Source organism: Calliphora vicina, chromosome 5 (assembly GCF_958450345.1).
Source record: "Calliphora vicina chromosome 5, idCalVici1.1, whole genome shotgun sequence".
NCBI lineage: Eukaryota > Metazoa > Arthropoda > Insecta > Diptera > Calliphoridae > Calliphora > Calliphora vicina.
In genome coordinates, this window is record NC_088784.1 from 68,215,686 (window position 1) to 68,231,788 (window position 16,103).

A 16,103-nucleotide genomic window follows, 5' to 3' on the forward strand; every position below is an offset into this window, starting at 1 on the left:
TCATCTTTCTGGCAACATATGCACCCCTATCGGCAATAACATGTGAAAATTTGTTCCCTTGAAATATCCATTCCATTTCCCTCGAAGGGAAATTTGCTATCGTGATATTCCCATGAAATATTCATTCACAATAGTTAATTTTGTTCGTAACAGCTGTTTATTGTTTACAAAATTCCATCTAAAAATTTCACAACAAGGGGAATTTTTTCACGTGAACAAAGTTGATGAACGAAAAAAGGAAAAGGGAAAATATTTCAGGGGTGATGGTTTCGGCGCTAAATGAACTGCTTATCTTTTGAGGTCAAGAACGAATCAAGCCAAAATTCGAATACTCTGTTCTGAAGTAAAGCGTATCCCAGAGAGAGCGTTCTGTGTCAATCGAAACAAATAGTAGTCGGACTGGGTGGGCTGTTGAGCTGAAACTTCCCAAACACTTCTTTTTAAATAGTTGACATGATGCAATATTAAGGTTTCACGTCTGGCCGCATATTCTGGCTGTTTTACCGACGATTATAGCAACTGGTACCAGGATTGTAACAGTGTTGTCGAGATTTCTTTCCTAAGCAAAAAATTTTCAGTTTATACTGCTATCGCTGTGTTGACTAATAACCTGCGTTTGGCACAGGTTCCCTGTGATGGTCTGGCCCGGTTTCAGCAGCTCATAATAAATAGGACCCTTTTGGTCCCATCAAATACAGAGAAATACCTTAGTGCCATGGATATTTGTCTTTGGTGTCTATTCGGCTGGTTGACCGTGCTTCACATACGACCTCTTACACTTCGGGTTATCGTAACGGATCCATTTTTCAATCGCGAATAAATATTTCACATGAAATATTTTCGCTTTTCCTTTTTTCGTTCACCAACTTTGTTTACGTGAAAAAATTACCGATGTTGTGAAATTTTTAGATGGAATTTTGTAAACAATAAACAGCTGTTACGAACAAAATTAACTATTGTGAATGATAAGTTCATGTGAATATCACAATAGCAATTTTCCCTTCGAGGGATATGGATATTTCATGGGAACAAAATATCACATTATATTGCCGATAGGGGTGAATGATTCGGTGTTAAAATGATTTTATTTTATAGCGTTCAAGCAGCATTTTGGACATTCAAAATCGTCTTTCAAGGTCTCTCAGCTTTAGTTCGTATGTATCCAATTTCTCTGCTTTTGGATGAATCCTCCTGCTCGCAAAAGTTTTGAAATTGCTGATTGATTAGCTCCCAATTATTTTGCAAGCTCTTGTTGAGTTTGACAACAATTTTCGTGGAGTAATGCTTTCAATATTTTTGGCTGGCCTGGACGATCTTTGTCTTCCATGTAAAAGTCACCTCAACATTAGTCTGTTTACATACCCCCTATCGGCAATAACATGTGTTCCCATGAAATATCCATTTCCCTAGAACGGGAAATTGCTATCGTGACATTCCCATGAACTTTTCATTCACAATAGTCGATTTTGTTTGTAAGAGCTGTTTATTGTTTACAAAATTCCATCTAAAAATTTCACAACATGGTGAATTTTTTCACGTGAACCAAGTTTATCAACGAAAAATGGGAAAAGGGAACATATTTCATGTGATATATTGAATCGCGATAGGGGTGATTATGTTCAAAACTTGTTTCTCCATGAAAATCCATAGTCATGTTTTTGTCTCTATAAAAGTTTCGGTTTCGATATTTCGGCCAAATTTTGACAATAATTTTATGGTATTAGTCCTTTTTTTGGACTAATCCGAAACCGCTAACGATTATTCGATCGGTCTCCACATTTTATGCAAATCTTTAAAACTCAATCTTCTATATTTTTGAACGTTTTTTTCCAATATTTCCAACATTAAGTTTCATAAAACATTCAAACTATTTTGAGGACTGATTACTCAAACTGTTAGAAACCTAACTTAAATATTCTAACTTAATTAAGTCATTTAACAGGTTGGAAATTACACTGCTGTTCACTTGCATGAGACATTGTGGAATTTTCAGCAGTTCTGCTAAGCCATATTTGTGAACTTGCACTTGCATGTATAGCCGTAACTGACGTAGTTTGTAGTAATTTCAAATATTTCTTAAACTACAAAGCTGTACTGTTAAATTTAAATGAATAATCCTATACAATAAAATTAATTCTCAACATAGTGTGCTAAGGATCAAAATTCAATACCCATGAAGTCATCATAATCGTATTTCCCAAAAAAAAAAACAATAATAATAAATCATATTACGTGATATTTTTGAATGAATGACACTCAAAACTTTATGCATCGTGGAAACACTTTATTATCACGTTTATTGCATATTTTTTGAGTTTGAATGCGAATTTGTCGCCTTGAGCATGGACACATTTTAAAATTTTTAATGACTGACTTGCCTTTGTTGATTTATCTTTAAATGTTGTTCTTTAGATTTTCGTGAAATTCCTAAAAGGTGATATGAATATGTTTTGAAAATATGATCGTCATAAAATTATGATTCATTTAAGAGTAAACGGTAGTAGTAGTAGTAGAAGTAGCATGCCACATTAGATTTATTTGATTCTTGTAAGTCATGGTTTGTTTTTAAAAAAAACATATTGCTAACATATTGTTTGTTATATTCTACATAGTACATACATATTTTATATTTATTTGATTCTTTTGTATTTAAACTTTAATTTGCTTAAATGTGTTTTTTATTATTTTTTTTTGTTTTATTTTCAAACCATGTTTGGCACCACGCTCTATTTCTTTTACGAATACATTAAGTTTTATTTAGTTTGAAAAAAAAAATAGTTATCCAAAATCCATTGCAAACGTGATAATACGCATATAAAACATATAAATAAATAAATGTATGTATGTTTTATAAATATTTCTTGATGTATGATGTAATAATTTGTAAAGGGGCATGTAAAAATCAATTATATATTTATGTTTATGCATTTGTTAAGTAAGGGACCTAATATAATCAACTGGCTTATAAAGGGTAAAAATTGCCTCAAAATGTCCCATGAAATAGGTAACCCTTTAAGAAAGCGAATATTCTCTAAACTGTAAATTTGGTTTCCACTTTTACTTTGTTTTTTTGACACTAAATGATCTCGTATTAGCAGCTCGGATAATTTTGACTTAAAAATGCGGGATTTTTTAAAATGTTTAGCTATTCACACCTATCGCGAATCAATCACGCCTATCGCGAATCAATATTTCACATGAAATATTTTCCCTTTTCCCATTTTTCGTTCATAAACTTTGTTCACGGGAAAAAATTCCCCATGTTGTGAAATTTTTAGATGGAATTTTGTAGACATTAAACAGCTGTTACGAACAAAATCAACTATTGTGAATGAAAAGTTTAGAGGATTATCACGATAGCAATTTTCCCTTCGAGGGAAATGGATATTTCATGGGAACACAAATTTCACATGTTTTTTACGATAGGGGTGATTATTTTGAAAAGGCTATGACCATTCTGGCAACCTATGGATTCCGCGTCAAAAGAACTGCTCATCCTTTGACACCAAAAACGAATCAAGACAATTTCGGATACTCAGTTCTGAAGCGAAGCGTATCCCAGAGAGAACGTTCTACAGCGATCGAAATAAATAGTAGTCGGACGGTGAAAGTTCTCCACTATTATAAGGCGGGTAAGGCAAAACTTCCCAAGCACTTCTATCTAAACTTCACTTCTTTTTAACAGTTATGAACGTTTTTCGGCCTATGCTCGCTTCAAAGGAATCAATTGTGTTCGGTACAGGTTCCCTGTGATAGCATGACCCGATTTCAGCAGCTCATAATATATAAGGCCCTTTTGGTAAATAAAGAGCATTCAGTGGATATTTGGCTTTGGTGTCGATTCAGCTGGTTGGCCGGGCTTCACAGACGATCTATTACGCTTCGGGTTATCGTAATGGATTCATTTTTCATCGCAAGTAATGATTCGTTGCAAAAATGATTTTCTTTTACAGCATTCAAGCATTATTCGGACATGCAAAATCGTCTTTGAAGGTCTCTCGACTTCAATCCATATGGTACTCAATTTTCCTGGTTTTGGATGAATCCTGCTGCTCACAAACGTTTTGATATTGCTGTTTGAGTAGCTCCCAATGGTTTTTTATAGCGTTCAAGCATCATTTCGGACAAGCAAAATCATCTTTCAAGATCTCTCGGTTTCAATTCGTATGGTACCTAATTTCCCTGCTTTTGGAGGAATCCTGCTGCTTACAAACGTTTTGAAATTGCTGTTTGAGTACCTCCCAATGATTTTGCAAGCTCTTGTTGAGTTTTAAAACAATCTTCATGGAGTAATGCCTACAATTCTTGGTCTTCAAACTTTTTTTTGGTTGGCCTGGGCGATCTTTGTCTTCCGTGTCAAAATCACCACTTCTGAAAAGCACAAACCATCTCTGTCACCATAACCTTTGGTGAGCATTCGGTGTGCTTCAGCGTCAATTTTTTCAAATTAATGAAGTAAAGCAAAACTTCTCGCACATGACGCTTTGTTGGTACAAAATCGACATTTTCGAAGCAAAAAACTTTGTTGTTTACACTATAATGTTCAATAACTAATTGAGAATAAATGACAGATATGTACCCTTCTAAATGGCATAAGTTATTCAAAACAAAAACTGCATTCTATTGTAAATTCCGCATTTCTAAGACATACTCCCAATATATTACAAATATAATTTTAAGAACATTTAAGGCTTTAAACTACTAGACAGAGAAAACAGATTCGTGATAGCAACCGAATTCGTTGCCAATCGAATGATTCTACCTCAGTGAACTAATTTTACAGTGGTGGCTGCAAAATTTTAGAAGGGATAACAAAACTTTGGTTGCTTAAACCGAAATTCTTCTTTATCAACTGGCTTTCTGTTGATAGAACTGAAAAATTCTATATTTGCAATCGAATCGTACGAATCTGTTTTCTCTGTGTATGAATTGAGAATCGAATATACTCCAATAAATAAAAACTTGAATAACAGGTTTATATATGCCAACCATTACTAAACCAATTCTAAGTAATGCATAACACAGATAGTAGTCATTATCAAGTATGTATGTTAGTCGATAATGACAAGTCATTACAAAGTATTCACTGGTAAGCATTATATAAGAAATCCCTGTTTTGAAAATGACACATGGTTTTGTACAGTTAAATTTTAAAATTTTTTTTACTAAAGTTTACAAGCGTTACATTCATACATAATTGGACAGGGACTGCTTGCTGTTTTCGCCTAAAACTCATTCGTGCAGAAATATATTTTTTTCCAGCATTTTACACATTTATCTCTGTACAAACACATTAATAATTTGTTTTTTTGTTTCTCACTGTTTCTCTTTGCAGACATATTCCGGTCTTTTCTGCGTTGTTGTTAATCCCTACAAAAAGTTACCAATCTACACGGAAAAGATTATGGAACGGTATAAGGGCATAAAAAGACACGAAGTACCTCCCCATGTCTTTGCTATAACAGACACCGCCTATAGATCTATGTTGCAAGGTAAGTTTTCTTTTTTCATTTGTAGATTTCTTTTAATTTTAATTTAACGCATATAAGTAGTTATTTATTAAGAAAATAGGAAGTAAAATTGTATTTCTTTGTTTTATTTTTTTTCCTTTAACTCTGGCGTTATCAGTTTTGCTAAATTGTTTTACTTACTACATATTTTATTTTTAAAATTATTACGTTAAATATTCTTTTAAGAAGAAGAGGGAGATATTAAAACAAAAATATGAACTCTTGGAACTGCGATAAAAGACCAAATAAAATAATGTTACCAGTTAGTTTGTTCGTTTGTTTCTTGTTATCTGGACTGTGATAATATTTTTTTTTGTTTGCAAAATAAACCAATATTTGCTAATGACCTTTTGTTGGGATAATAGAAACTTTTTTTTTTTAATTGATAAGATAAAACGGGTTATTTTTTTAGTTTTTTAAGAAATTTAATATGTATTTTAATTTGTTATTTTTCTAAATTCGTGTATGAAATTTATGTCATGAAAGGAAAGAGGGAGGGAGAATACACCACATATTTTAGTTACCTGAAATGTAATTTATCTATTTACTCACATTTTTAGTATTAGATTATCTTACCTAAGGAATTTAAAGAATTTTGTTTATATACGAGGAGCCGCAGAACAATAGGTATTTTTTTGAAAATTTAAAATTTTGGGAAATTGATTTTTTCTAGAAGATTTCAACCCAAATATAAAAATACCAAAAAATCAATTTGTAAAAAAATTTGAAAAAGTACCTTTTGTTCTGCGGCTCCTCATATAAAAGAAAATCTTGGTATAATATATTCAACCCTATCATGCTATCGTGATATTCCCCTGAACTTTTCATTCACAATAGTTGATTTTGTTCGTAACAGCTGTTTATTGTTTACAAAATTCCATCTAAAAATTTCCCAACATGGGGGAATTTTTTCACGTGAACAAAGTTTATGAACGAAAAATGGGAAAAGGGAACATATTTCATGTGAAATATTGATTCGCGATAAGGGTGATTGAAACATCTCAGTGCAAAAATTGAGCTTTTTAAAAAGCATTTATAAAAACATTGAGATTCCCTCAATGTTTCCACTTGCTGCGAAGTGGAAACTCACCATACAAATATTATGTCTTCTGTAATGAAGAGGAAAACGCGAAAGCTGGAGAGCAAAAATTTAAGACGATACACGAAAACAAAGTGGTAATAAATCTGGATATTCCAAACTACTGCACCGATTGCAAAATGATATATGAACGAATCGTGGAGTAGGACATAAGCTTTAAGAAAGTTAAATTTGTGAAGACCTTGTTAGAATACAAGATACTTATTGACGTTGAGATGCGACGACATGTGGTCTCAACAAGGCGGTGACACAAGCTGTAAATACCTGTGAAACAGTTCAACTACTTCATGAGACATTGCATTGTCGTGTTCTTTCGTGTTTCTGCAATCAGATCGTGTGATTTAACACCATTGAATTTATTTTTATGGGGTTATTTGAAGTCAGAGTTCTACAAGTCTGTTTTGAAGGAGGAATATCAACGCTGTTTCAATTTAGTGCGTAAACGCCAGCAAAACTGTGGAGGCAAGTTTTACCACTTTTTTATAGTACGACGGCAAAAGCGTATCCCGCTTTTGGAAAAAAACATGCGTCAAATATTTTTGATTAAATATTAATTGTATTGATTCTTTGTATGAGACGTTACAATTATTATTTCTAATAAATCAGTATTTACTAGATGATATTATAATATCCAGCTATTATTATACTACTTCTAAGTAATATAGGTGGTATGTAGTAGGTTTGAAAAGTATGTTGACATAAGTGACTGGATGTTGTTGACAAGTTGTTTACTGGTTTATACACCAAAATAATTCTAAATGTGTGTAACAACATTTTAAACCCAAGTACCTTTAAGGTTCTTGACATTAATTTCAATTAATTCAATTAATAAATTTCAAATGAAATTTAATCCCTCACAAAACGAAATTAATCATAAAAAAGACATTTATTTAATGACTGGTGAGTGAGTGATTACATAAACATAAACATTTTCTTATCATATTTGTTTACATTATTCAAAATAAATAACAATAATAATAACACACACAAAATAAGTTTAAACAATTTAAATACCTTTCTTGGAAATTTTAATACTCAAACTAATTTCCAAATTCATACTATATATGGTAACAAAAACAACAACAACAATAAAAATAAAAATATGCTATTTATTTGAATAACCATGATTCATTTCATATACGCGACATTATAATTGTGTGCTACTCCAACACTGGCACTACCACCACTTTGAACCATTTGAATGATACCTCCACCAGCACCTCCAACACCGCCAACCATCAGCACATCTCACACACTATTTATCAAGACTTTCTTCATTTATGTGTCAACAATCAACTGTATATTTTCCTGTACGCTTGAGAGTTGTTATTTTTTTTCGTTTGAACCATTTGTGAATGACTGATCATTCATTGTTGTGTTTATATTCCAATAGCTAGATGATGGTAATATTTATGCTACAGTGTGACACATATTAGCATTAACAATGTGTTCCATCGGTTTCAACGTGTAATAGATGGTTTCTGCATTCAGAAGTGGTGATTTTGACACGAAATACAAAGATCGCCCAGGCCAGCAAAAAAAGTTGAAGGCCAAGAATTGGCGGCATTACGCCATGAGCTACTCAAGCAGCAATTTCATAACGTTTGCGAGCAGTAGGATTCATCCAAAAACAGGGAAATTGGGTACCATACGAATTGAAGCTGAGATACATTGAAATACGATTTTGCATGTCCGAAATAATGCTTGAACGCTATAAAGGAATGCCATTTTTGCACCGAATCATTACTTTCGATAAAAAATGGATCCGTTGCGACAACTCGAAGCGTAGGAGATCGTATGTGAAGCCTGGTCAACCAGCCGAATCGACACCAAAGCCAAATATACATGGTGCTAAGGTAATTCTCTGTATATGGTGGGAGCAAAGGGGTCCTATATTTTATGAGCTGCTGAAATCTAATCAGATCATCACAGAGAACCTGTACCGAACGCAACTGATTCGTTTGAAGGGAGCACATTCCATCATGACAACGCTCGGCCACATGTTCCAATACCTGTTAAAAACTATTTAGAAAGAAGTGGTTGGGAAGTTTTTGCCTCACCCGCCTTATAGTCCAGACCTTGTCCCGCCTGACTACTATTTCTTTCGATCGATGCAGAATGCTCTCTCTGGGATACGCTTCAGTTCAGAACAGAGTATCCGAAATTTGCTTGATTCGTTCTTGGCCTCAAAAGATGAGCAGTTCTTTTGGCGCGGAATCCATATGTTGCCAGAAAGATGGAAAAAGATCGTAGCTGACAATGGCCAATACTTTCAATAAATTTATATTGTATAAATGTTTCAAAAGCCTAATTTTTGGTTTAACGGGTTTGTTAATAAACAAAATGAGACCAATCTACAACAGACACTAAAGACTCTATTACATCCAGGAAAATGCGTCGTCTATAAGCGAATCGATGACTGATTTTCAAATTTGTTAGCGTTGTTCAAGTGTCAGTTTAGTCATGATGATTTGCTGGAGTATACAGATTAGAGTATCCAAAACCGAAAACCGGTCAACCGGTTTTTTCATCTTTGTAAACTCGACCGGTTTCGGTTTTCTTTAACATTCGGTTTAATGAAATGTATTTTCAAAAGCTCATTTAAACATATTTTTGAAAAACTTTGACACCATTTTTAAAAATATCGATTAATTTTATAGAAAATTTTAGCATTTGACAATATTTCGTAAAATATATAAAATAATTGCCTTAAGAATTCAAATATTTTAAATTAGCGTATTTTTCATATTGAATAAAAATTTAATATAAACCGGTTAACCGGTTTTTTTGAAGACAAAAACCGAAACCGGATAATCGGTTTTTTTAAAACATAAAAATCAAAACCGTTTTTTTCAAAAACACACCTTTTCGGTTAAACCGGTAACCGGTTTTTTAATTTTTCCGGTTTTTTTGGACACTAATACAGATCATAAATAACAAAAAGTGAATGCAGTATGACAGTAAACCCTTTCCTAAGTTTTAACAGGCTTAAAAAAACACTCTTTACTAATCACCCCTATCGCGAATCAATATATCACATGAAATATGTTTCCTTTTCCCATGTTTCGTTCATGAACTTTCTTCACGTGAAAAATTCCCCATGTTGGGAAATTTTTCGATGGAACAATAAACAGCTGTTACGAACAAAATCAACTATTGTGAATGAAAAGTTCATGGGAACATCACGATAACAATTTTCTCTTCGAGGGAAATGGATATTTCATGGGAACATAAATTTCACATGTTTTTCACGAAAGGGATGAATAAGACAAACAATAAATGTGAAGAAAATATAAGAAATAAATAAAAATTGCGGAAAAACATCCACAAAAAAATATTTTGAATACTATCGTGTAAACAAGAAATTAATTCTTCTAAATGATTTCTTGATAAATCGGATGGATTGTAAAAATCACCCCTATCGCGAATCAATATTTCACATGAAATATGTTCCCTTTTCCCATTATTCGTTCATCAACAGTGTTCACGTTGAAAAATTCCCTAAGATGGGAAATTTTTAGATAGAATTTTGTAAACAATAAACAGCTGTTACGAACAAAATCAACTATTGTGAATAAAAACTTCATGGGAATGTCACTATAGAAATTTTCCCTTCGAGGGATATGGATATAGGAACATAAATTTCACATGTTATTGCCGTTAGGTGGGAATATTTCAAATTTGAAAAGTGTTAATACACAGTATGGTCGTTTATAAATACCTTTAGAAGCATTTAATTTAATGATTAGTATAATAATAGTTCAAATAAAGGTTTACACATTTTCGTTTTATATTATCTGTGTCACACTGTAACATCCAGCTGAGAAAAAAATAGTGTAACTGGTTTTATATATTTTGACCATTCTCCAATACTGTATATGTGTGTTAAAATGTATTTAGACACGTTTTAAAAAAAAAACTCGCACTTTATTTCATTCAATTTTATAGTTTCTGATATTTTGCATACGTTTTAATGAAGATTTGATGACTCATCAGTCGTCGTCGTCGTCGTCCAGCCATTCATTAGTTCATTTGTCCATGTGTTTATCAATTAAATCACAATCATCTTACTTGGTTTTGTACTAGTTTCACTTTTATGTGGATCATTAGTTTATAGATTTCAAATAATATTCTACAAACAATGAGAATAACTTACGTAGGTCTGATTTTAAGTGTAAAGCTACGTATACACGGTTGTCAGATTGTCAGAGACATGCTCAGAAATGGTTAACACAACCATTAGAACTTATGTAGAAACATATAGTTGTTAACCATTTATTGAACATTTTCTGACAACTTTGTAAGAATATGACAGCCGTGTATAGAGGCCTAAGTAGATTTTACTATTCCAATTGGAATGTATGTTAATGAAATTAAGACTGAGTTTTTTAGGCGGTTTAAAGAATATTTTAAAAGTTTAGCTTACTTCTGTTTTTTATATATTCCAAATGAAAAACCTCTTTTTGAAAAATTGCTGGAATTTTTTAACAAATGAGTCATAAGGAAGGAGTGTTGATAAACAATTTTATATCTTTCCTTTTTGTTTGTTATTGTTGTTAGTTCTGCAACGGATGAAGTTTTAGTATCACATTTACTACATTTTTTAAGTAAGTACACATTTTAAGAGCATGATTCATGCAAATTTCGCCATATTAAAATATTTATAATGAAATTTAAAAGAAAGTCAGTTTGTGTTATCAAACTTAACTTTATTAAAAGGAAACTGAAACTGCAAGTTTATATAAAAACTTTAAGGGTTGATTAAACTTCTGTAAAGATATGTTATTAAAAAGAAACAAACTCATACTCATTTGCTGTAAGTAGTTTGCTGCGTATTTTAATAAAATAAATCTTTTTATTTATTTTTAGATTGAAATCAATTACTTAATTATGTTTATGAAGTTGAAAATTAACTGTTCTTATTTTTAAAAATATAAATACATAAGCAATAAGCCCAACACCATTAAATTCAATATAAATAAAATTCTTATGGCACAAGATTAAATTAAAGAAATGGGGAATAAAAATAATCAGTACGAATATAAGCAAGAATGAAACCAAAAGACGGAATGGATACTTGAAATGCCAACGGAAAAAAAGACACACCCAAAATACCACTCCAAAAAGGAGAGTTTTTATTTCTTTTTAGTTTTTTGTTTTTTTTTTAAAGAAGATTCAAAACCAATGTCTGTCTAAATGAGTTTATAAATGTGGATAATGTTTTGTAGAATAATATACAAAATACTTTAAGAGCTGGTTTTTTTATGTTATTGGTGACTTCAAAATTTGTTTAATTATGTTAAATTAAAAAATGTAAATGTGATTATTTCGCCTTTAAACCCGCTTCAAGGTTTAAAGGCGAAATAATTATAATGTTCTCACTAAAGTAGTAATTTGTGTATGTAGTTTGTTTTAAGATAATTCTAGGGTTTTTAATTTCCTGGACTATTTCCTTTCCTGGGAATTTTTTAATACTAAAGAGGGTGCTGCGTAGGGTGATCGATTCTTCGACTTTTTTTAGAAACCGGTTCTCGGTTTCTTCGATTCCCAGCTGCTGCCAATCAACAACATCAGTTTATAATTATTATTATTATACTAATAGCTAGTATTTATCACAGCGCCCTACTTTGGCAGTATAGCATTTAAATGCCGCCTTATTAAAATAAATAATGGCTATAAAATAGCTTGAATAATGCGCCTACTCACCACCAGTGGCGCTGCAACATATACTAAAAACAAACATAAGGCGCAATTACAGAGTTGTCAAACAAAAAAGCTTTTCTCCTCTCTTCCTTCTCCAATCTATGCCCTTTCCAATTCAAGAGTGTTACTTCTCTATTAAAAAAAATTAAGCCAAACACCAGTAGACATTTTTCAAATAATTCTTGAAAATCCAATATTCCAGGCCTGTCACATTCCGTTCGAAATGGTTTTGATTCCATAGTTACTATTCCGATCGATTTGGTTCCGTTAAATTTTGTAAATTCACAAAACATTTAATCATTCTGCTTTATCATTTTTAATTTGGCAACGTTATGCCCATCAAAACCAAAACTACTTTTAATTCATTTCGAAAAACAAATATTTGAAATCAGAATATATACATATAAACAAATTTAAGCCAGTATTATTTTCTCTAAAGTATTATTTTCTCTAAGCCAGTATTATTTTCTCCAAAAGTTTTATTGTTAAAAGCATCTTATCTGGATCCTTTAGTAATATAAAAACTGAGGTTATTAGGGAATCGTTGAGGTTCTTAGGGTCCATGATTTCCTGGTGTATTGGATAATTCGCAAGCTTGACATGATTATAAATTCGAATGTAGAGCTGCAGATAGATCAATGTCGTCCTGAAGACCTTTGAGGAACAATTTATTCTGATTAAGTGCAAATTCCTTTCTACTATCTGTGAGATTATGCAGATAGCGTTAGGTGAACTATCTTCATCATCGTCTGAGTTTGAACCCGGCTAAAACAGAGTTAGTTATCATCACCTGAAGGTATAATGTACATGAATTTAGTATTCCTAGGGTGGGAGGTGTTGAGCTAAAACTGATTACTGAGGCAATATACCTATCTTTATAGCAAATTATCTTAGAAAAGGAATACTCAGGAGGCTATTCTTTCGCAACTTCCTTCTTATTATGTCCAACTTTAGATATGGCAATATTAAGGGGAAGTTGATCATACAAATTGCTGGGACTAGTTTTGAGTTTTTTTTTCGTTCTACGAAAAAGACACTTTAGTTGCTTTAGGAGTTTCTTACATATTTCTAAGCTATTTGCAATAGCGCCATGTTGATGTTGCTGAGTTGACAGCCCTTGACCGAAGCTCTTCGGTTAATTCCGGTACGTAGAACCGGCTGCCGTGGGAATGTCTTGAGAATATCTTAGCGCCATGATATGGCTTGGTTGCGAAAATTCAAAATAAATTAATTTAAATATTTGCATTTCCAAATGTTGGCACCGTAAACTGGTGTTAGTAATTACAGTTCCTTACTTTGGATTGAGAAGATTTCAAAGTTCATATTCAAAATATTGCTGACTGTAATTGGTGGAATTTTCTTTGTTAGATTTTTAGTTTCCTAGTTCTTTACGGCAACTTTCAGAACTCTTTACTATTTCCGGTGATATTTCCGTTGACTTTGTTTAAAATATTCGAGATGTTTTATTGACACAAGAGTTCGGTGATCAGTAGTTATAAATATGCTCATCATTATATTATATCAAAACATATCACAGTCTGTGGCAGGAATCGAACCCACAACACATAAACTATCGGGCACTCTAAATTTATTTGAAATGACACATATTAAGCCACAACAGCAACAAATCTTTTAAGAGCATAACAACAAATTTAGCAGGAGTAGCATTTTTTGTGATTCTTTGTAGTATAAGCTGAAATAGTTTTTGCTATTAAATTTTAACGGTACTTGGTAAAACTATTACAATTTAACAGATTTTATAAATGTTTTCAAATTATCGTATTTCCTTTAAAAACGAAAATCGAATTTATTGTTGGTTAGGATATTTTCGATGTTATTGGTCGATATCTGTAGAAGATACTGTATCAACAAATAATAACAATTCGTTAGAATTTCAGTCATTCGATTCACAACATTATTGTGAAACTATAAGTTCATTAAAGCGATTCAATAAATTATAAAAAGCTTTCCAGATTTTTCAAAGATCATTCAAAGGCTTAAACGGAAAGAAATCTTGACCCTAAGGGGTGGAAAACTGACACAGAGCTAGTTATGTAACTAGTTCTTAGGGGAATATGGACCAGTTAAAGTGCTAACACTTTATATGAAGGGGTCCTATCACTTTTAACATGACATTGGCCTAGGAGAAGTAATTAAGTTATGGGTGGTTAAAAATTACGTAAAAATGCCAATTGCATAACTGTGGGGGCCAGAACATAAGAAAGCTCTAAGTATAAACCAAATTTAAACATTTTCATTTGTTGCTTAGCAAACTGGTCTCAATTTTTTATATTTTTTTTTGTTAATTTGCTGCTAATTTGTAGAAAAACATTTTATTTTAAGTGTTTCTTAATTAAAATGTTTATTTTCAAAATCAACACTATTTAAAGTAAAGTGTTGAATAAATGTGCGTGTCTAAATATTTAGCAATTAAATTTTTCGTTCGTTATCTTGTTTAATTATTCACGATGACGTTGATGAAGTCTTTCAAAATCCATAACTACCATATGGCAGACAACTATTAGAAAAGTCAATTAAACAGCTTCCAAGTGTTTTAAAGAAATACAAATAATATTGTAGTTTATTTATCTAACAGCTAACAGAAAAGATTTTAATATTGATAATTTATTATTAATGATTTTGCAACTAATTTATGGTTTGTTTTGTTACATTTTAGATCGAGAAGATCAATCAATTCTGTGTACTGGTGAATCTGGTGCTGGTAAAACTGAAAATACTAAAAAAGTCATACAGTATTTAGCGTATGTGGCTGCCTCAAAACCTAAAGGTTCTGGTGCGGTAAGTAAATTTAATTTATTTTTTTATTATTAATTGTAATTATTATAGCACTATTATTAAAGTTTTTTTTTTATTTTTTGTTGAATTTATATAATTTATACAAATATGGTTAAACAAAGAAAATCTATTAGGTTTTTTTTTAAATGTTTTTGGTTAAAACGTGAGAGAATTTTTACGGAATTACACCCACATTTAAATGTAAAAGATTTAAATGTTTATTAAATAAATATGTAATTAAAAGACATGTAAAAGAGAAATGCAAGACAAGAGAACAGGTTTAAAAGCGATGGTTTATAGGACTGAATTATTGATTGTAATCATTTAAAGATTTCTTAATTAAAAAAAGAAATATTTCTTAATTAACAGCTGTTGTCTTTATTTATTAAACAAACTATAAGAATTTTAAAACAATTATATTCCTTGAGAACATAAATCAATTATTCATTGTTAATGTACGATTACGTATAGAAAACTTAAAAGTAGTTCTCAATTAACAGATGTTGCGATTAAATAATCATGAAAAATCTATGAGATTTTTATGGCGGCAACAAATTTTCAAATTAAATTTCCTTGAAAATTAAACTCAATTATTAATAATTTGTATGTATCTCCTTTAGTGAGACTCTATGTTCACCTAGTTAATTTAACCATGCCCATATAAAGTTAACAATTTACACATAGTTTTTTTTACATTAAACAAAATATATAAAGAAAAATTAAAAACCAACAAATAAAAACCATAATTGATTATGATATTATTAAAAAGTTGCGAGTTTTTGTGTCTACAATTTATAAATTGACAAAAAACCTTGTCTATTAAGGAAACTTGTTCTTGAAAATGTGCAACAAAATAATATGGGAAAATATTTTTTTGTTTTTCTATTTTTTTTTTTGGTATTTTTGGCTAACAATAGCAAACAAAGTTGTAGTTTTAAACAAAATTGGTTAAAACTTCTTAAATGTTTAAATTACTAAGATACGTTACTATTTCA

General features: G+C 31.3%; 1 protein-coding gene across 3 annotated transcripts in view; it reads left to right on the plus strand.

The window, feature by feature from the left end:
• Window positions 1–16,103, plus strand: part of zip (myosin heavy chain 10) — a 133,645-nt gene that overhangs the window by 94,577 nt on the left and 22,965 nt on the right. For all 3 annotated transcript variants that reach the window (XM_065514175.1, XM_065514174.1, XM_065514176.1), the window contains exons 4-5: window positions 5,336–5,492; window positions 14,990–15,111. In XM_065514175.1, coding sequence (XP_065370247.1) covers window positions 5,336–5,492; window positions 14,990–15,111 — 279 coding nt within the window. The remainder of the gene's footprint in view (window positions 1–5,335; window positions 5,493–14,989; window positions 15,112–16,103) is intronic.